Here is a 20575-nt window from a genome sequence, read left to right as displayed (position 1 = left end):
TGCTTCGACCTCTTGATTAGAGTTCAGCTCTGATAAAGATCAGATGCCATCTTTAGTGTTTTGTCGTCAGGTGCTTCTTCAGATCAGACCTTAGAATAATAATGTAGCACTTGGGCATGTAGATGTCCAAGTTTGTCATCAGTCAGGTGTTTGAGTTTGGCCTGAACTTTGGGGACAAGAGCGTTAGAAAAGCCCTACACCTGGATCAGTCCAAATGACCAATGGAGGCTTGTCCAGTAGCACAACTGGGGCACTGCCACACCAACCTCAGCCTCCTCCACCCGCCACCTGCCTATCTTCTTGCTTACAGCCAGCCTTATTTACAAGGGATGGGGGACGTTATTTAAATGCCCCTTTAAGGATACAGTGCAAATGCAGTCTGACACACACAATACCCTCTTGCAGTGCTTTCCCACAAGCCTTCCAAACTGCTTGGCTGGCTGAGTGGATTCTCTCCCTTCTCACACACCGTCCCATCAGGGTTAAGTTCAGTGCTCTTTTTCTAGAAAAAGAGGTGCCGGAACTCACCACGAACGCATCACTGTTTCTCTTATAATAACAATGGCACCCACTCTGTTCCGGCAAGCTCCAGCTGGAAAAAAAAGCCCCATTTAAGTTGGTTTCCTGCCTTGATGGCTGATGCTGAATCTGATGCAGAGTCTGTCAGCTGCTGGAAATGGTGTTAATCAAAAGTTTGGGAGATTGACTAGTCTGTGGTGAGTAACCCTCTACATTTGACACAGTCTTTCTTCCTCGTTCTTCAGACCTGAAATGTTGGGTGTTTAGGCCAAGGAGTGGTGCCATGGATTTGGATGCTTCTGTGGAGAAAAGGTTAAACTTTTCTGCTCAGAACAAGCAGGGATATATGAACCATCTGGCCAGGGACATGGGAGTCTCCCTCTATCTGAGGGGTTTCCCGCTCTTTTTTCCTGAGGGTGCTGAAAGGTCATGCCCAAATGGTCTCTCTGTGGAGGAATGCTGCCCTCTTTCCATGCAAGGTCTGAAGAGTCAGGGAAGGGTTGTTCCTTTTTCTAGGGGGCCACATTAAAATAATTGAATAAATACAAATTACCTCAGGAGTTTTGTCATGTGAGGATTCAAAGTATTTTTGTGTTTTGTTCCTGAGGCAAAGCCCCATAACAGGCATTTGTGGAAGCTCCAACTAGCTTTCCTAAATAGTGACAGTTTGAAACTAAATTTATAATCGGATTACCTCACAAGTCAACAAGGAGTATAGAGGATTTGCCTAAAATGTTCCCAAACTCCCTCCGCCACTCTGGACCAATTGAAAGGGGCTAAGGGGGTCTCGAAGCTACCAGCATGAGTTTAACTGCGGGAGGCAGTGGAAGACAGGAGTGCCTGGCGTGCTCTGGTCCATGGGGTCACGAAGAGTCGGACACGACTAAACAACTAAACAACAAACAACAACAAGAGGGTCTCGGCAAACCACTTAATGGCTTTTCTGGAAGTTGTTAAGCAATTGGAATGCACTCTGCTAAATAATGATTTTCAGTTGTTAATACTGTTATGAATTCATTGAGGTTGGGCTGAACGACTGGGCTCCCTTCTAATAGCCAGGCTAGCTTCCTGGTGAGGTGATAGCATGGGCAAGGTGCCATTAAGAGAAACAAAGGGTGGGTCTCTGAGTGAGAGGCCAAGTAGTAAGCCAGGAAGCGAGAGAGTCAGAGCTGTGAACCCCTCTATGGCAGGCTCAGGTTGTACATATGTGTAAATAAACCATATATCGCAAAGACACCAGTCTCCACTATACCTCATTCATTTCTTTGAAGCATTCTGAGGGAATGGGCGGCAGTGAAGAAATTAATGGAGCATAGTTACAGGTACAGTGCAAGTAGATAAATAGGGACCGCTTTATAGCGGGAAGGTAAACGGTGTTTCCGTGCGCTGTGCTGGTGCTGGCTCGCCAGCTGCAGCTTCGTCACGCTGGCCACGTGACCCGGAAGTGTCTTCGGACGGCGCCGGCTCACGGCCTTTAGAGCAAGATGAGCACGCAACCCCAGAGTCGGACACGACTGGCCCGTACTCGCAGGGGTACCTTTACCTTTACCTTTAGTTACAGGTACATGTATGTGTAGACAAGCGAGGCTTGTAAAGTTGATTTGATTCCCTTGTTCCCAATGTCGATCTTCAATCACCCCTTCTTCCCTGGTGTGTGTCTGTGTGTACCATTTTGTGGTTTGCTTCAGGTGCCAAAATGTAATGTCCAGTCCTACCCCCAGTGCTAAAAATCAAATGCCATGCTTAGTTGTTGTCAGATGCTCCTTCATGTTCAGCTCAGGCCTGAGTACAATAATGTAGCATTTGGGCATGAAGATGCAGCCCAGAAGCCCAGCACTGGAAGCCAAGATAGAGAAGATCTGCACGGCCACCATGTATTTCCCCTTGGTGCTCAGGTAGGTGGGCACAAAGGACACCCAAACACTGCAGAAGACCAGCATGCTGAAGGTGATCAGCTTGGCTTCATTGAAGGCCCCAGGCAGCTTCCTGGCTAGGAAAGCCACTGTGAGGCAGATGGCAGACAGGAGACCCATGTAGCCGAGGGCAGCGTAAAACATAACAACAGACCCTTCATTGCACTGCAAGATGATCTCTCCAGGCTGAGAGCTCATGTCAGAGTCTGGGAAAGGAGGAGAAACTCCCAGCCAGGTGGTGCAGATGACAACTTGGACAGTGGAACAGGAAATGACAATGGAGTTGGCCAGACTCTTCCCCAGCCATTTCCTCAGCCTGTTCCCTGGCTTGGTAGCCAAGAAGGCCAGAACCACAGTGATGGTTTTTGCCAAGACAGAAGAGATGGCAGATGAAAAGACAATGCTGAAGACCGTTTGTCGGAGAAGACAGTTGACTTTCCTTGGCCGGCCAATGAAGAGGAAAGAGGACAAAAAGCAGAGCAGGAGGGAGAAGAGGAGGATGTAGGAGAGGTCCCTGTTGTTGGCTTTGACTAGGGGAGTTTCATTGTATTTCACGAATATTCCCAAAATAAAACCTGTGGTTGAGGATAAGAGGAGGGCAACGGAAGCCAGGAGGATCCCCAAATAATCTTCATAGGACAAGAAGTTGGTTGCTTTGGGGACACATTGATCTCGCTCCTTGTTTGGATGCTGATCTTCTGGACATTTGATGCATTCATTGGCATCTGCACAGAGTAAAAGAGACATAATTATCCTAACATTAGTCACACAGCTAGAGCAGTCTGAATGCTGTTACAATTGTGGGAATTGGTTGGCGTATGGGAGAGATAAAGAAAGAACACTGTGTTCACAGGTAGAGAAGTTTCAACCCATGGCTTCTTTCCACTGGTGTCGTGTCCTACCTTCCTGAGTGGAGACTGTCCCTTCTGAGCAGGGAGCACAGTCATAGCAGCACGGAGGCTTCCCTTCCTGAATCTTCTTGGCAAATCCAGGGCAACAGCTCTTTGTGCATCTTGCATGAGGCGTGGTCTGGAAATCAATAGAAGGAGGAGCAGCATTGAGGCTTTAGAAATGGATTGTTTTGGAAGGATTATCATTATTGTTGTTGTTGTTGTTGTTGTTTATACCCCACCCATCTGGTTTGGTTTCCCCAGACACTCTGGGCAGTTTCTAGCACATATAAAAGATAATAAAACATGAAACATGAAAAGGCATATTTACTTTCTATGACCCAAAATGAGCTCAGGCCCAATTAGGAATGATTCCTTTTTTGCTTTTTGTTGAGCAGCATGGCTGTGAAACCTGTTAAGTGTTTTCATTTTAGAAAGTTTTCCATCTATAGGCAAGATGTTAAATTGTTTTTATATGCAACAACTGCGGCAAGAGTATTGTTAGCCCAGAAATGGAAACAAGAAGAAATTCCGATGAAAGAAGAATGGCAGACGAAATTAATGGACTGTGCAGAATTGGACAAAAGGATAGGAAAGATTCAAAACCTGTGGGACCAGAGATTTACAGAAGATTGGAAGAAGTACATGAATTATTTGAAGAGCAACTGTAATCAACAAATTACGCTAGTAGGACTACAAGATGTTTTGTAAGGAGAAATATACGAAGATAGAGATATTGGTTATGAGTTTGAAATGTAATAGGGAAGATAAGAAATGCATACTGAGAGATTAGATTGGAAAATTTTCAGACAGGATTGATGGAAGTCAAAAATTTGAATAAGATGTAAAAGTATGTTTAATTACCGTTGAAAATGATATGTTAAAAAAACTAATAAAAAATTATAATAAGAAAGCCTTCCCAGCTGGATGAATATATATTTATTACAACTGTTTATTTGGTAATTCATTTTGTAGGCCTCTTATTCATTGTCAAATTTTATACATATTCAAGTTTGAGATCCGTTAAGCTCCAGGGGATTTTGCTCCAGTGAAGTGTCCATGATTGCAATAAAAGCCTCATATATAATGTTCAGCTAGTTATTATAGTGTAGAATATACCATAGATATTTAAAAGGCACATAACATTTCTCCTACCTTCTTCCACAGTGTGGACCATACTATTGTTTCTGGGCTAATGGTGAACTTTAGATTTGAAGACTCCTGTCTCTCTATGCTCCCAATCTTCACGCTAGCATGCGACTTATTAGGAAATAGCACCCAATTAACAACATCAAAGTCAATGGCCAGTGCCCCATTCTCATCCAAGTACTGTCCATCAGCTGAAGTATTAGAAGACAGATGGACTTCCTTCAAGAATAAATGAAGCTAGAACAACAGAGAAAACCATGTTGGATGGCATCCATTAGAAAAGATTGGTTATGATTTTGAGAAATTATGTAAAATTATGTATGGTCATCATGGAATTAATAAAGGTGGAACACAAAGTTCTAAGAAGGATGGAGTCATCTGTCTGCTACAGGATCCTGTTTTCTATAGCACCAATCTTAAAGGAAAAATATAAAGAAAGCAGTTAAGGATTTCTGGACAGTTAAATCCAGGTGTATTCAATTTTGAGTGTGGTGCTCATCTCTGCTTTCAGGCTGAGGGACCTGGCGTTTGTCGGCAGACAGCTTTCCAAGTTATGTGGCCAGCACGAGTAAACCACTTCTGGTGCACAGAGGACCGTAATGTGTCCCACTGCAGTGGTACTTATTTATCTACTCACACTGGTAAGCTTTCAAACAGCTAGATTGGCAGGACCTGGGACAAAGCAATGGGAACTCACCACCTTGTGCAGATTTGAACTGCCAACCTTGCAATCGGCAAGAGGCTCAATAGTTAAGACCAAAAGATTCAGTGGCATCAGGACCCTGGTAGTCACAGATTATAAAGATGTTTGGAGGTGGAAATCATTGGTTGGATATTCCTTCCATTTGTCACATGGATACATAGCTGCTGTGTGCAAATGGGGGGGGGAATGGGGTGTCCCAGTTTTTCCAGGACACTTGTAGGGTATGCTATGTTCCTATCATGATGATTCCAGAGTTGGAAAATAAATCACAATCTTCAAAAGCGAGAGGCCATACCTGCCATGGCTGTAGACTTTGAAATTCCATCTTGTCTCCTCCACCCACCATCAACCTCTGCTTTGATCTAGATGAATAGGCTGCATTCAAGGCCTGAGCCACAGCTTGGACACTGTAGTAAGTGATATAACTGTCTTGGGAGTGGATTCCTTCAATCTCCTCCTGGGGCAGCAGCATCTGATTCTCCTTCTCTCTGCATCTTTCCCAATTCCTCACAGATAAGGCATGCTTTGAATATGAACAACCAAATGCTTCATGCCAAGAAGCAGAAGCTATTGGGTCATAGTAGTCCTTTTTTGTCCCCTTTTTGGGCTTCATTACAAAGGACAATGAACCATGGGCATATCGGTAGGCTTCCGTCTCATAAAACAAGATGTTATCCCGAAGACCAGTGGTGATCCAGACCTTCCCCCCGGTTTGTGTCCTTTCAAAGAAAGATTGTACCTCTATGATAACATAAAATCCATACTGAGAATCTGTATAGTAAACAAATACATTGACTTGTCTCCACATGGCAGATGGCTCATGAGAGAACCACAGGGAGGTTTTCCGTTGTACTCTTTCAGTGAAGGCAGCACAAATTTCCCTTTTGCTCATCAGAGGGGTCAAGGTGCTCAAGAACTTTTCTCCATTGTCATTGTCTGAAACAAAGAGGCCCACCCATGTCCATCTGAAGTGCAGGAGGAGTTGGACCACCCCATCGTACTGAGCTTCTTCATTTGGGACCATTGAGTTGACAAAAGGGGACTGTTTTTTATCATGAAGAACGAAGCCAGAACTGAGCTGGTGAGATAAGGGAAAGAGACCGATGCTTTGCTTTTCAGGACAAATTTAATTATCAACATCAACCTTATCTTAAATAAACTATTTTAATTTTATTTTAGCAATGTATTCCACTCCCTAAGCAGTTAAGAAAGAGTCAATAGGAAAAAAAACCAAGAAGGTATATCTATTAAACCAAACGTCAATTAAAATGCCTGCAGGAATCATAATAATAAATCTTCATCAGGCCGCATAAGGTCAATAGAGAAGAGTCATAATGGATCAGGTTACCTCTGGAGCAATATTGTGGCCAAAAACATTAATAAAGATATTGTGCTACCTCACCTCTAACTCTTTCATTTGGCAAGATGTAGTTGTCCAAACATAATATTTTGTTAGATAGAGCTTCTGCAAGTTGTATTTTATCAATATTGGGGCACGATCAGCATAAGTCATTGGGTGGATTTCAGTTTTAGTCATTTTTGCTACTAGGAATGAAGTAATTGGTGAAAATCTCTATGGATATACGAATCGTGGACATGAGAATAGAAAGAGAGGTCTTTATCAGTAGGATGGTAGAATCTCCAAATATCTATAAAGCCATTTTCTTTCAATGATGTTTTATCATGTTTTTAATATTCTGTTTGGAGCTGCTCAGAGTGGCCTTTGAAACCCAGCCAGATGGGCGGGGTATAAATATTAAAATAATAATAATAATAATAATAATAATAATAATAATAATAATAATAATAATGGTATTGGCTAGGTTGCCTTGCTTCAGATCATAGATGAAATCATAACATTGAAACACCTCCAAGTATAATTCCACCTTTAGCATGGCTTTTTTGGGGGGGGGGAAGATTGGTTATTTATTGTTTTGTAAATGCATATTGAAGATGATCTATATTGAAACAATTGTACATTTAGCATTAAGTTCCTTTCTTACTATCATTTTGCTCAATTTATTTAATAAAATAGTTATATTATCCTCAGCAAAACTTGTTGTTTCATGAGATGGCAAATGTGGGGTGTGCCTGACTTGAAGCTCATTCTTACTTGTGGGATTTTGTAGATGCCCAATATGCCTGCAATGTGCATGGAGATGTCGGATTCACCCCGTTCAAGAACAGCCAGTAATGTTTTCTGCCTTCCACAGGTGTAGTTTGGAATATTGATTCTCCCACCAGCAAGCAGATCTGTCAGGGCATCAGAAGTCGTTCTTCCATCAAAATGGGTCTCATAGATGCTGTAGCCCAGGGTGATGTTGGGTAGGAGCCTGGAGTTATGATTGACATCCTGAACAGCCAGCAAAAAGCTAAGAATTTGCCATGCCCTCTTAGTCACAAAACTGCGAAAAGAATTATGTCACATATTCATGTTAGATTCAGTGAAATTGAGAGTCACATTCTTTTTTGTATAAATCAAAGCCAATGGGAAAGGAGCACAGTAACTAGGGCAAAGTGCAGCAATGTCCAAAGTATCTTTGCAGGAGAGAAGAATGGAGAAAAAACCAGGACACAAATCGGCCCCCTGAACCCACCACCAGCTCCAGTGGCAGAGGTGCCAACGGTATTTTATTCTGTGAACGGGCCCGAGATAATTGGCCCTGTACCAGCCACCAAAGGAGTCAAGCAGGGTTGCATTCTAGCCCCAGCCTTATTTAACTTATATATCAATGACATGGTCAAACACCTAACATCCCCGGAGTTTCATGCCCCCAAACTGGCCGAAAAATCAATTTCAGTGCTCCTCTATGCGGATGACGCGGTTCTCTTATCACGAACTAAAGTAGGCCTCAAAAGGCTACTAAGAGAATTCTCAGCTTACTGCAGGAGAGATCAATTGGTGGTCAATCACCAAAAAACTAAAGTCATGGTCTTCGCTAGGAGACACAGACATCACAGATGGGAGATGGACAATCAGCCAATAGAACAGGTCAAAATTTTCAAATACCTCGGAGTAGTTTTCCAGTCAACAGGGGCCTGGGAGGCCCACCATAAATATGCTAGGGAAAAAGCATCTCAAAGCGTCAAAATACTGTCTCGCTTTTACTTTACGAAGGGGGGCAGACATATCCCAGCAGCTTTGGAGGTCTTTCAAGCAAAACCCTTGGCACAACTACTCTACGGGGCCCAAATCTGGACGGGAAATCATTGCCGCACACTCGAAACAGTCCAGTCTAAATTCCTAAGACAGATTCTAGCCGTTCCATCATGCGTACCAAATGCGGCCCTACGGCTGGAGACCGGCCTCCTCTCCGTCGAGACCCGGACCTGGATAAGAACATTCAACTATTGGCTTCGTTTAAATTTAAACCCATCCGGACTATTACCTCTAGTAGCACGAGACGCTCATAGAAGTCGGTGGTCCAAAGTAGTGCATCAAAAACTACTTACATGTGGCCTACAAGCACAGCATCTCCTGGAAGTGGGTCTCCCCAAGGCAAAAACCATTATCGAACAGCGCTTGAAGGATATTGAGCAGCAGAATAATCTGGCCTATATTAAGAAATTTAGTGCTTGGTACGCCTATCTGCCCCCCTCCCATTTTGATTTTCGGGCACCTTATTTGTCCACCTTAACCATCCCAAAACTTAGGCGGGCCTTTACACTGGCCAGACTAAATATGTTACCGTCAGCTGTTCTTGAAGGCAGATATCAAAAAATTCCATTTGAGAACCGGCTCTGCCCCTGTGGAGCTGGCTATGTAGAGACGGCGTCACACGTTCTCTTGTCTTGCTCCCTATATAAAGATCTTAGGGACGAGACCATCACGCCGCTCCTATCTGCCATCCCCGGCCGCTCTTGCGAAGCCAAATTGTGCTCACTTCTAGCCGATCAGAACAGCTCGACAACAGAGAAGGTTGCCAAATTTATCGAGAGAGCAATGAGATTGAGAGCTGGTATCTGAATGATATCAGTGTGGTCACCCGGATTCCTCGCCTGGGTTTTTATGATTATTATCATGTTTTAGTACTATTATTTTATTACTTCTGCTAAGTTTTAAGTACTGAGATTATTAATTTACCTAGGGTTTTAATAGGTCACAAGATTTTAACTATATTTGTAATGTATTTCTGTTGGTGTTTGTCCTTCGGTGCTATGGCCTGTTGGCTATGCAAATAAAGTTTTATTCATTCAAGGCCCGAGATATTAGGATGAATGGCAGTAAATAAATTAATTGAATAAATAAATAAAAACTTGCACCTAAGATTGAGGAGGATGGCTGCGCATATGACATCACATGCATGACATTTTGGGAGGAACTGAGGGAATAGAGCCAAACACAGTTGCCGATGGCTCCTCATTTCTCACGCTCAACACTTCCGGTCTGAAATGTCTCCATAAAAAATGCTAAACTGCAAACAATGCTAATCTGTGTGAACAAAAATCATGGCTAATTGGGTAATATTGTATCTGCTACCTTATTTTACTCCTAATCTTGAAGAGGCTTAATTATGAGCGACATAAATACCAGAACCCCCTTCTTGGATCACTGCCTTGCTGTGTGGTGAAGGGGCTTGAATAACTCAGAGAAGCTATGAGCTATGCCGTGCAGGGCCACCCAAGATGGACAGGTCATAGTGGAGAGTTTTGACCAAACGTGATCCACCTGGAGGAGGAACCGGCAAGCCACTCCAGTATCCCTGCCAAGAAAACTCCATGGACAAAGACAACAGGCATATGAAAGTTATGACGCTGGAAGATGAGCCCCTCAGGTCGGAAGGCGTCCAACATGCTACTGAGGAAGAGCGGAGGACAAGTAGATCCAGAGCTGATGAAGCGGCTGGGCCAAAGCCGAAAGGACGCTCAGTTGCGGATATGCATGGAAGCGAAAGGAAAGTCCAATGCTGTAAAGAAAAATATTGCATAGGAACCTGGAATGCAAGAACCATGAACCCTGGTAAGCTGGATGTGGTCAAAAATGAGATGGCAAGAATAAATATTGACATCCTGGGCATCAGTGAACTAAAATGGACGGGAATGGGAGAATTCAGTTCGGCTGACCATCATATCTACTACTGTGGGCAAGAAACCCGCAAAAGAAATGGAGTGGCCCTCATAGTCAACAAAAGAGTGGCGAAAGCTGTACTGGGATGCAATCTCAAAAATGATAGAATGATCTCGATGCGAATCCAAGGCAGACCTTTTAACATAACAGTAATCCAAGTTTATGCACCAACTACTGGTGCTGAAGAAACTGAAACTGACCAATTCTATGAAAACTTATGACACCTTATAGAAATGACACCAAAGAAAGATGTCCTTCTCATTATAGGGGATTGGAATGCTAAAGTAGGGAATCAAGAGATAAAAGGAACAACTGGCAAGTTTGGACTTGGAGATCAAAACGAAGCAGAGCATAGGCTAATAGAGTTCTGTCAAGAGAACAAACTGGTCATCACAAACACTCTTTTCCAACAACACAAGAGACGACTCTACACATGGACATCACCTTATGGGCAGCATCAAAATCAGATTGATTATATTCTCTGCAGCCAAAGATGGAGAAGCTCTATACAGTCAGCAAAAACAAGACCTGGAGCTGACTGTGGCTCAGATCATCAGCTTCTTATAGCAAAATTCAAGCTTAAACTGAAGAAAGTAGGAAAAACCACTGGGTCGGTAAGATACAATCTAAATCAAATCCCTTATGAATACACAGTGGAAGTGAGGAACAGGTTTAAGGATTTAGATTTGGTGGACAGAGTGCCTGAAGAACTATGGATGGAGGCTCGCAACATTATACAGAAGGCAGCAACTAAAACCATCCCAATGAAAAAGAAATGCAAGAAAGCAAAGTGGCTGTCCAACGAGGCCTTACAAATAGCGGGGGAGAGAAGGCAAGCAAAATGCGAGGGAGATAGAGAAAGATATAGGAAATTGAATGCAGAATTCCAAAAAATAGCAAGGAGAGACAAGAAGGCCTTCTTAAACGAGCAATGTAAAGAAATAGAGGAAAACAACAGAATGGGAAGAACCAGAGATCTGTTCAAGAAAATTGGGGATATGAAAGGAATAATCTTTTCGTTCAAAGATTACCATAATAAAGGACAAAAGTGGTAAGGACCTAACAGAAACAGAAGACATCAAGAAGAGGTGGCAAGAATACACAGAGGAATTATACCAGAAAGATATGGATGGATCGTACACCCCAGGTAGTGTGGTTGCTGACCTTGAGCCAGACATCCTGGAGAGTGAAGTCAAATGGGCCTTAGAAAGCATTACAAATAACAAGGCCAGTGGAAGTGATGGTATTCCAGCTGAACTATTTAAAATTTTAAAAGATGATGCTGTTAAGGTGCTACACTCAATATGCCAGCAAGTTTGGAAAACTCAGCAGTGGCCAGAGGATTGGAGAAGGTCAGTCTACATCCCAATCCCAAAGAAGGGCAGTGCCAAAGAATGCTCCAACTACCACACAATTACACTCATTTCACACGCTAGCAAGGTTATACTTAAAATTCTACAAGGAAGGCTCAAGCAGTATGTGGACCGAGAACTCCCAGAAGTGCAATCTGGATTTTGAAGGGGAGGAATCAGAGACCAAATTGCAAACATGCGCTGGATTATAGAGAAAGCTAGAGAGTTCCAGAAAGACATCTACTTCTGCTTCATTGACTATGCAAAAGCCTTTGACTGTGCCGACCACAGCAAACTATGGCAAGTTCTTCAAGAAATGGGAGTGCCTGATCACTTCATTTGTCTCCTGAGAAATCTTTATGTGGGACAAGAAGCTACAGTTAGAACTGGGTATGGAACAACTGATTGGTTCAAAATTGGGAAAGGAGTACGGCAAGGCTGTATATTGTCTCCCTGCTTATTTAACTTATATGCGGAATTCATCATGCGAAAGGCTGGGCTGGATGAATCCCAAACCGGAATTAAGATTGCCGGAAGAAATATCAACAACCTCAGATATGCAGATGACACAACCTTGATGGTAGAAAGTGAGGAGGAATTAAAAAACCTTTTAACGAGGGTGAAAGAGGAGATCGCAAAATATGGTCTGAAGCTCAACATCAAAAAAACTAAGATCATGGCTACTGGGCCCATCACCTCCTGGCAAATAGAAGGGGAAGAAATGGAGGCAGTGAGAGATTTTACTTTCTTGGGCTCCATGATCACTGCAGATGGTGACAGCAGCCACAAAATTAAAAGACGCCTGCTTCTTGGGAGGAAAGCAATGACAAACCTAGACAGCATCTTAAAAAGCAGAGACATCACCCTGCCAACAAAGGTCCGTATAGTTAAAGCTATGGTTTTCCCAATAGTGATGTATGGAAGTGAGAGCTGGACGATAAAGAAGGCTGATGGCCGAAGAATTGATGCCTTTGAATTCTGGTGCTGGAGGAGACTCTTGAGAGTCTCATGGACTGCAAAAAGATCAAACCTATCCATTCTGAAGGAAATCAGTCCTGAGTGCTCACTGGAAGGACAGATTGTGAAGCTGAGGCTCCAGTACTTTGGCCACCTCATGAGAAGAGAAGACTCCCTGGAAAAGACCCTGATGCTGGGAAAGACTGAAGGCACAAGGAGAAGGGGATGACAGAGGACGAGATGGTTGGACAGTGTTCTTGAAGCTACCAGCATGAGTTTGACCAAACTGCAGGAGGCCGTGGAAGACAGGAGTGCCTGGAGTGCTCTGGTCCATGGGGTCACAAAGAGTCGGACACAACTAAACAACAACAAGAACAACAAATACCAGAACTACTGAGTGAGACGGAGCCCCTTCAACGGCACATGAAATAGCTGATCCGAAAATGAATGGGGAGGGGAGGCTGGAACGTATTTGCATCCCACTGCCCTAAAATAGCTTATGGAGATTCTTAAACTGATGCAGCAAGATTTGGCTGTCATAACACTCTGAAGACATGAAATGACTCCAAAGGCGAGTCAAAACATGTATAGTGGAACCTCGGGTTGCGAACGTGATCCGTGCAGGAGGCACGTTCGCAACCCGCAGCATTCACAACCTGCAGGGAGGTGGGACTGATTCGGATGGTCTGCCCCTGCCACTTAATAGATCCAAATAGTTTCCAAAGAGTGGTAGGGGATGTTTTATCCCATGTTGATGGCCTTCCAGCTGATTTCCTGGTGGCCCACTGGAATGCGGAGTTAACCAGGGCTATCGACTGTCTAGCACTGAAGTGCCCTTCCCGATTGCATGGGGTGTGGACAGCCCCATGGTTTCCCCCAGAAATGAGGGTGATTAAACAATCGCTGAGACGGCTAGAGTGCCAGTGATGGAAAACTGAAAAAACCGAAAACTGAAAAACAGGAAACTTCTGAATCGGACCCAGGTTAGAGCTCAATGTGGAGCCTTCCAAGTGGTGATAGTGGTGGTGAACAGAAGCAGGAGACACTTTCAGGGAGTTTCTAATGGAACCACCACCACCATCAGGGTTTTTTGCAGTGGTTTTTTTTTGCTAAGATTCAGAAAGAGGTAGACTCCACCGTGGGAGCAGGGCCGGGGCAGGAGAATGCTAGAGTCCTGTCTAGTCAACTTACATGGGATCAATTTTCAGAGGCAAATATTCTATTCAGTTATATACCCATTGTATGGAAATTGGCAACAGGAGAGCAAAAATGGATTCCATGTGCCCTAATGGTTGCCAAAAGGCTGATGAATTTGAAGAATTCCCCTTCATCAAAGGCTTGACAACATGACAAGACTGGCAGCATATGAGCAGACAGCTTATAGACACAGACTTCCTTGTACAAATGCAATAGTATTTGGAATGTGTTTACACAGAATATATTAGGTTATTGTATGGTAATGTAACAGTATTTTTGCTCTATTTTTCATTCTTAATCACTTTTTTCTCATTTCTTTCTCACCCTATCTTTTTATAAATCAAATGCTTCTAATATTTTAAAAAATAAAATCTCTGACACGCTGCAGCTTTTCATGGCTTAGAATCCTCCACCCCACGAGGGCAGGGAAGAGGGCAGTGGTCAGTAGCTACCACTGTATCTTAGGCCTTCTCCAGGCATTATATATCTCACAAACATTTCTCCCCATAAAATGGTTGGCATGTTTGGAATCAAAGGATGAGAAGAGCACCTGCAAAAGCATAGTAGAGAGTTACAGTTTTCAGTTGCATAGATTGCTTTGTGCCTGGGGAAAATAATTGTGCATTGCAAATTGTGCTCCCCATCTATCATTGCACCCAGCTATAAAGGACAAGCCTTGCCATTTTCATGCCAAGAAATGTTCCAAGGTTCCATGAGACACAATGAAAGAATGAATTTCATTTGGCTAACTACAGAAAACCAGCAACAGGCACACCCCATAGACCTCCATGGACCTCTAGGAGCCCATAGACCTCCAGGAGCAACCCACCCTAGCTTCAGTCACTTTCATCTTAGAGGGGCTGACCCGGGTGCATCATGAGAACAGGGGTGTAGCAGAAACACATCAATACATTACTCACGCAGAAACCCAGTTCAAGGGGGTGCTGTAGAAGTTGAAGGGGTACTGCTCTCCAATGATTTTTGCAGATACTAATGCACTAATGAGATGGTTTCCTGGCCTGTAAAAATTTGCAACGTAGTTGACATCCCTGATCAGATTCAGTGGGCATTTTGCCTTCTGCTGCATCCCGTAGGTTACAAGAGGGAGCAACAAGAGCAGTGTTGTCATTCTGAATCCACCTGCTACACATCCCTTCTGACTGTTCCTCTCAACTCCATAGCTAGCTTTTCAGAAGAAGCCTAAACTCCTGTAAAGACGTTTCCAGCTCTGGCTTGAGAGACAAAGAGGAAAGGATATAGCTGAGTGGTAGAGCATTGGTTTGTACCCAAAAAGTGCCAGGTTCAACCTCTCCTAACTGTTCCTAACTGTTCCAGGTAGGGCTGAGGAGCTGTTACCAGTCAGTAGATAGTACTAAGCTAGAAGGCGGCTTCCTATATTCTGATTAAGCTTCACAAGGACTTATCTCCTACATCCTTTTCACCTGACCTTGACTGCAAGGACTCTGTGGCACACAAAATATTTTATATATCAAACTTTTCAGGCACGGTGGAGTAAATAACCTCCTGCTCTTGATTGTGATGTTTGTGTTATTGTTCTTAAAGGCAACATTGGAAGGGGGTTCATGGGGGATAAAAATAGATCACTGTGGTTCTGATAATTGTAAGGGGAAGAAAGGTCTCCTCTGGGAGCAGGTGCAAGCAGGAGAAAAACATGTTGACTCAAGAAACTGACAAGGTTCAAGGAGGGGGAAAGTTGAGTTTGACTGAACATGATTGACATCAAAAATGCCCTGAAGCTGGATCAGGTGAAGGGTCCATAAAGTCCAGCATCCTTTTCTCAAAACGGACAGCCAGTTGCCCCAATGGGAAGCCCACAAGAAAGGGGTCGGTGCAGCAGCCCTACATGGGATTCCCAAAAACTAGCACTCACAGTCTTCCTGCCTCAAACAGTGGTGGGAGTCCATATTCATAAGGGCTAGTGGCTGTTTATAGCCTTAGCCACCTCCATGATGTGGCCTAAATTACTATTTTTATTTTAAACAAAATTCACATACCACTTTATTGTAGATAGAGGTTTACAAAAAATAACCCCAGAAGAATAATAAATTTCTGGGGGAAAGACAACGATAAAAACAGATATATTTAGAAATCCAAACTATTGTTAAGTAAAAAGTTAAGCTAAAGAAAGATTAAAGAACATGTCAACTTTTACATGTCTACATAGTTTATTAAGGTTTACAGAGAAAAATGCAAAATTTATATACTTTCCCCTTTTTAAACCAAACCAAGACTTTTATATAGATACAGTGGTGCCCAGCAAGACGAATGCCTCGCAAGACGAAAAACCCGCTAGACGAAAGGGTTTTCCGTTTTGGAGGTGCTTCGCAGGACGAATTTCTCTATGGGCTTGCTTCGCAAGACGAAAATGTCTTGCGATTCCTGGGGGTTTTTTGTCGCTCCCCACCCCCTTTTTCTAAGGCACCAAGCTGCTGATAGCCTTTTAGCAGCTAATCCGCTAATCCCTTAAGCCTTTAATAGCTGCTAATAGCCGCTAAACTGCTAATAGCGCTAATCCGCTAATCCGCTAATGGGCTTGCTTCACAAGACGAAAAAACAGCTAGACGAAGAGACTCACGGAACGGATTCTTTTCGTCTTGCGAGGCACCACTGTACAATAAAAACACAGAAAGGTGTGTTTGGGAAAGAGAGAGAGAGAGAGAGAGAGAATGTATAAACCTATAAACAAAACTTATCTTCAAACCTCAAATCCAGATGTCATTATTTCAATTTCTTTTTCATGCAAAAAGTCTATGAGAGGTTTCCGGTCTTTAACAAATGTTAACAATGGCTTTTCTCTGATTCAACATGTCAATTGTGCCAGTCACGGCACCAAGTAATAATCAAAAGCCCATCTCTCACTTCCTCAAAGCATTTAGGTCATTTATAGACGATTATGAACAGCGCTTCCCTGATGAAAATCCTAGCCCTCCCTCTTCTCCCGACATCATTCCGGATACACAGATGGTTCCGGAGAGCCCGCGATCTTCCCAATGGGACGATCTACCTAGCACCTCGGCCGCCCTCTTTAATGATTCCCAGTTGACAAGGGCGAGCGCGAATCTTAGGTCAGAGATGGTTCGGACTAGGTCACAGTCACAGTCTTCGGCGTTTCGAATCCCAGTAGCGGGTTGTTTAATAGCAAAAGATTCTCCCAGTCAGAAGTCTGTTAGGGAGAGACCGGAAATTGCGGAGAAGAAGATAGCCAAAGAAGTAAGCGCAGGCCGGGTTGCGGGCCCGTTTGATAGCCCCCCCCTCTCAAATTTACACATATCACCCTTAGGCATCGTTCCCAAGAAGACCCCCGGGGAATTTCGGCTCATTCACAATATCTCTTATCCAAAAGGCGGCTCAGTAAATGATGCCATTCCACCAGAGTTATGCTCTGTAAAATACGCCACCTTCGATCAGGCAGTTAAATTAATCAGGAGTTTTGGTCTTTTAGCAAAGTGCGATATAGAATCGGCCTTCCGCCTCTTGCCGATGCATCCTAATGACTTTTGGCTGCTGGGCTTCAAATTTCAAGGGAGATATTATGTTGATAAGGCCATACCAATGGGCTGCTCAGTAGCTTGTTCGGCGTTGGAAACATTTAGCACCTTTTTGGACTGGGCCTTGCGTTTTAAAACTAACTCCATTGGGGTTACACACTATTTGGATGATTTTCTTTTTGTGGGAAAGTTCAGCACCGGGGAATGCGCCTCACTGCTTGGGGCCTTCTCAGCCCTGGCCCAGGACCTGGGTGTTCCCCTCGCAGCTGAAAAAACCGAGGGCCCGGCTACCCGCCTCACGTACTTGGGTATCGAGTTGGATACAATGGCCCAATCATCCCGCTTACCTAAGGAGAAAATCGACATCCTTATGGAAATAATCCGAACTACCCTTACGCTAAGAAAGATCACTCTTAGACAGATTCAGTCCCTGTTAGGTCATTTTAATTTCGTGTGCACAGTAGTTTCCCCCGGACCCCCCTTCTGTGCCCGCCTGGCCAGGCTTTCAGTAGGCCTCAAGCATCCACACCACAGGGTCAGACTTCCCAAGTCAGTTAAGGCGGACCTAGAGGTTTGGTTGACCTTTTTGGACCATAGAATCATAGAATCATAGAGTTGGAAGAGACCACAAGGGCCATCGAGTCCAACCCCCTGCCAAGCAGGAAACACCATCAGAGCACTCCTGACATATGGTTGTCAAGCCCAGTGGCGTAGCGTGGGTTGTCAGCACCCGGGGCAAGGCAAGTAATTTGCGCCCCCCCCCCTGCACTGTCCCTCCCCCAGATAGTCCCTCGCTCTCTCTCCGCACCGCACCGCAAGCCTGGCACCCTCTCCTCCACAGTGGGCGGCGACCCGGCAGCTCGGATCGGATTCGCACAGCCAGCACTGCAGTGAGAGTGAGTGAGCCAGGTAGGGGCAGAGAGCTGCGAGTGTGAGCGCGCAGTGGCATGGCGTGGGTTTTCTGAGCTTGCACAGAGTGCTTTTCCTCCCTATGGGCAGAGCCAGCTTGCTCCTAAATACCTGAGCTCTATAGTTAGAGACTCAGCATTTCCCCAGTTGGCTTGGCCCCCAATTTCTCTTACTATAGAATTTGGGGCTGGTGGTGGAGGAAATCATTATTCTTCCCCCTTGCTACCCCCCCCCCAAAGCATAAGAGAGGGACTCCCAAGAAGGTGAAGCAGGATTTCACTCCAGGGTATCTCGGAAGCCCAGACCCCCGATCTCTCCCATCGCCGCTGGAGGGGTCATGGAGGCACTGAGCCCGGGAGGCGGGCAGCCAGCCAGGGCGCACGCATCTACCCAACCTCGCTGCGCCCAGGCACGCGGCTCTCTCCAACTTTCCTCCCTGCCGGGCCAGTGGCTCCGCCTCCACCTCTTCCTTTGCCTCTTTGAGCAAGCGATTAGCAGGCTCGGATTGGATCCTGCGGCAGGCAGGCGGCGCCTCCACCCTCCTCCTCCCGGCTTTGCTGCTCAGTGCTCCTCCACCTCCTCCTCCTCCACCTCCTCCTCCCTGCTGCTGCAGCTGCTGCGCGGCTCTTTTCCCTCCCGCTTCCTCGAGGGGGGCCGGCCAAACGGAGACGACAATCCCTCCCCCCAACCAAGCCTCGATTGCTTGTCCCTTCCCTCTGGACTTGCGCCCCCCCAAATGTTGCGCCCAGTGCGGCTCGCACCCCTGGCACCCCCCACGCTACGCCACTGGTCAAGCCTCTGCTTAAAGACCTCCAAAGAAGGAGACTCCACCACACTCCTTGGCAGCAAATTCCACTGTCAAACAGCTCTTACTGTCAGGAAGTTCTTCCTAATGTTTAGGTGGAATCTTCTTTCTTGTAGTTTGGATCTATTGCTCCGTGTCCGCTTCTCTGGAGCAGTAGAAAACAACCTTTCTCCCTCCTCCATGTGACATCCTTTTATATATTTGAACATGGCTATCATATCACCCCTTAACCTCCTCTTCTCCAGGCTAAACATGCCCAGCTCCCTTAGCCGTTCCTCATAAGGCATCGTTTCCAGGCCTTTGACCATTTTGGTTGCCCTCCTCTGGACACGTTCCAGTTTGTCAGTGTCCTTCTTGAACTGTGGTGCCCAGAACTGGACACAGTACTCCAGGTGAGGTCTGACCAGAGCAGAATACAGTGGCACTATTACTTCCCTTGATCTAGATGCTATACTCCTATTGATGCAGCCCAGAATTGCACTGGCTTTTTTAGCTGCCGCGTCACACTGTTGGCTCATGTCAAGTTTGTGGTCAACCAAGACTCCTAGATCCTTTTCACATGTACTGCTCTCAAGCCAGGTGTCACCCATCTTGTATTTGTGCCTCTCATTTTTTTTTGCCCAAGTGCAATACTTTACATTTCTCCCTGTTAAAATTCATCTTGTTTGTTTTTGCCCAGTTCTCTAATCTGTCAAGGTCGTTTTGAAGTGTGATCCTGTCCTCTGGGGTGTTAGCCACCCCTCCCAGTTTGGTGTCATCTGCAAATTTGATCAGGATGCCCTTGAGTCCATCATCCAAGTCGTTGATAAAGATGTTGAAGGGTTATTGAGCTATTGAGGGTTGGGGCAGGCTACAACCCCCTAGGGCCGAGGGCCTTAAGCCAATTTCTTATGGGTTGCTCTCTCAGATACGCACAAAGCTTAGGTCAATCTGCTGGTCCAAGTTTGAGGCCCGCCTTTTTTCCGCAGCATATGCTATCGCCTTTTTTGGCGCCTTGTGGGTTGGCGAAGTTGTAGCCGAGGTTATTGCAAACAGCTCAACACGCGGCCTCCTTATGGAGGACGTGCAGTTGTCCGAAACGAGCATGACGGTGTGGATACGTCAGTCCAAAACTGATCAGGTCGGTAGGGGTGTTCTTGTTAAACTTACAGCATCAGCGCAGCAGGGCCCATGCCCGATCAAGGACACTAGGCGGTACCTCTACCTCCGGCCACCCGGCCCGGGTCCACTTCTGGTTCACGAAGATGGGTCACCTTTATTGAGACACCAATTCACAAGGGTACTCCGCAGAGCTATTGATGCTTGTGGTTTATCTTCTCAGGATTATGCTGCACACTCATTCAGGATTGGCGCCGCCACAACAGCTGTGCGCTTGGGTCTGCCTGCGGATAGGATTAAGGAGATGGGCCGGTGGAAATCCGATGCTTATAAAGTTTATATTCGCTAGAATGCGCTCTGCTACATTACCCCTACTTACCCGTCTTCTCTTTCTTTTCATTCTCAGCTGTTTTCAGGAGAAATGTGTGGATTTGCGGCCACAGTATAGTCCATTGGGCCCGCGCAAGGGCGGTCAGCTGTGGCCTCACTCCTAATCTTGGTTTGCA

General features: G+C 45.1%; 1 protein-coding gene across 1 annotated transcript; it reads right to left on the bottom strand.

Annotated features, from left to right (window-relative positions):
- Nucleotides 1–2249: 2249 nt before the first annotated feature.
- LOC310672756 (vomeronasal type-2 receptor 26-like) lies at nt 2250–14877 on the bottom strand (the record flags this gene model as incomplete). Its single annotated transcript, XM_083430408.1, has 6 exons — nt 2250–3157; nt 3335–3461; nt 4478–4708; nt 5470–6252; nt 7288–7579; nt 14669–14877. The coding sequence occupies 6 exons, from the start codon at nt 14875–14877 to the stop codon at nt 2250–2252; spliced, it is 2550 nt and encodes an 849-aa protein (XP_083286534.1).
- Nucleotides 14878–20575: the final 5698 nt, after the last annotated feature.

This window comes from Podarcis tiliguerta, assembly GCF_965153285.1.
Source record: "Podarcis tiliguerta genome assembly, chromosome: 2".
Classification (NCBI taxonomy): Eukaryota; Metazoa; Chordata; class Lepidosauria; order Squamata; family Lacertidae; genus Podarcis; species Podarcis tiliguerta.
This window is presented reverse-complemented; position numbering and strand designations above follow the sequence as displayed.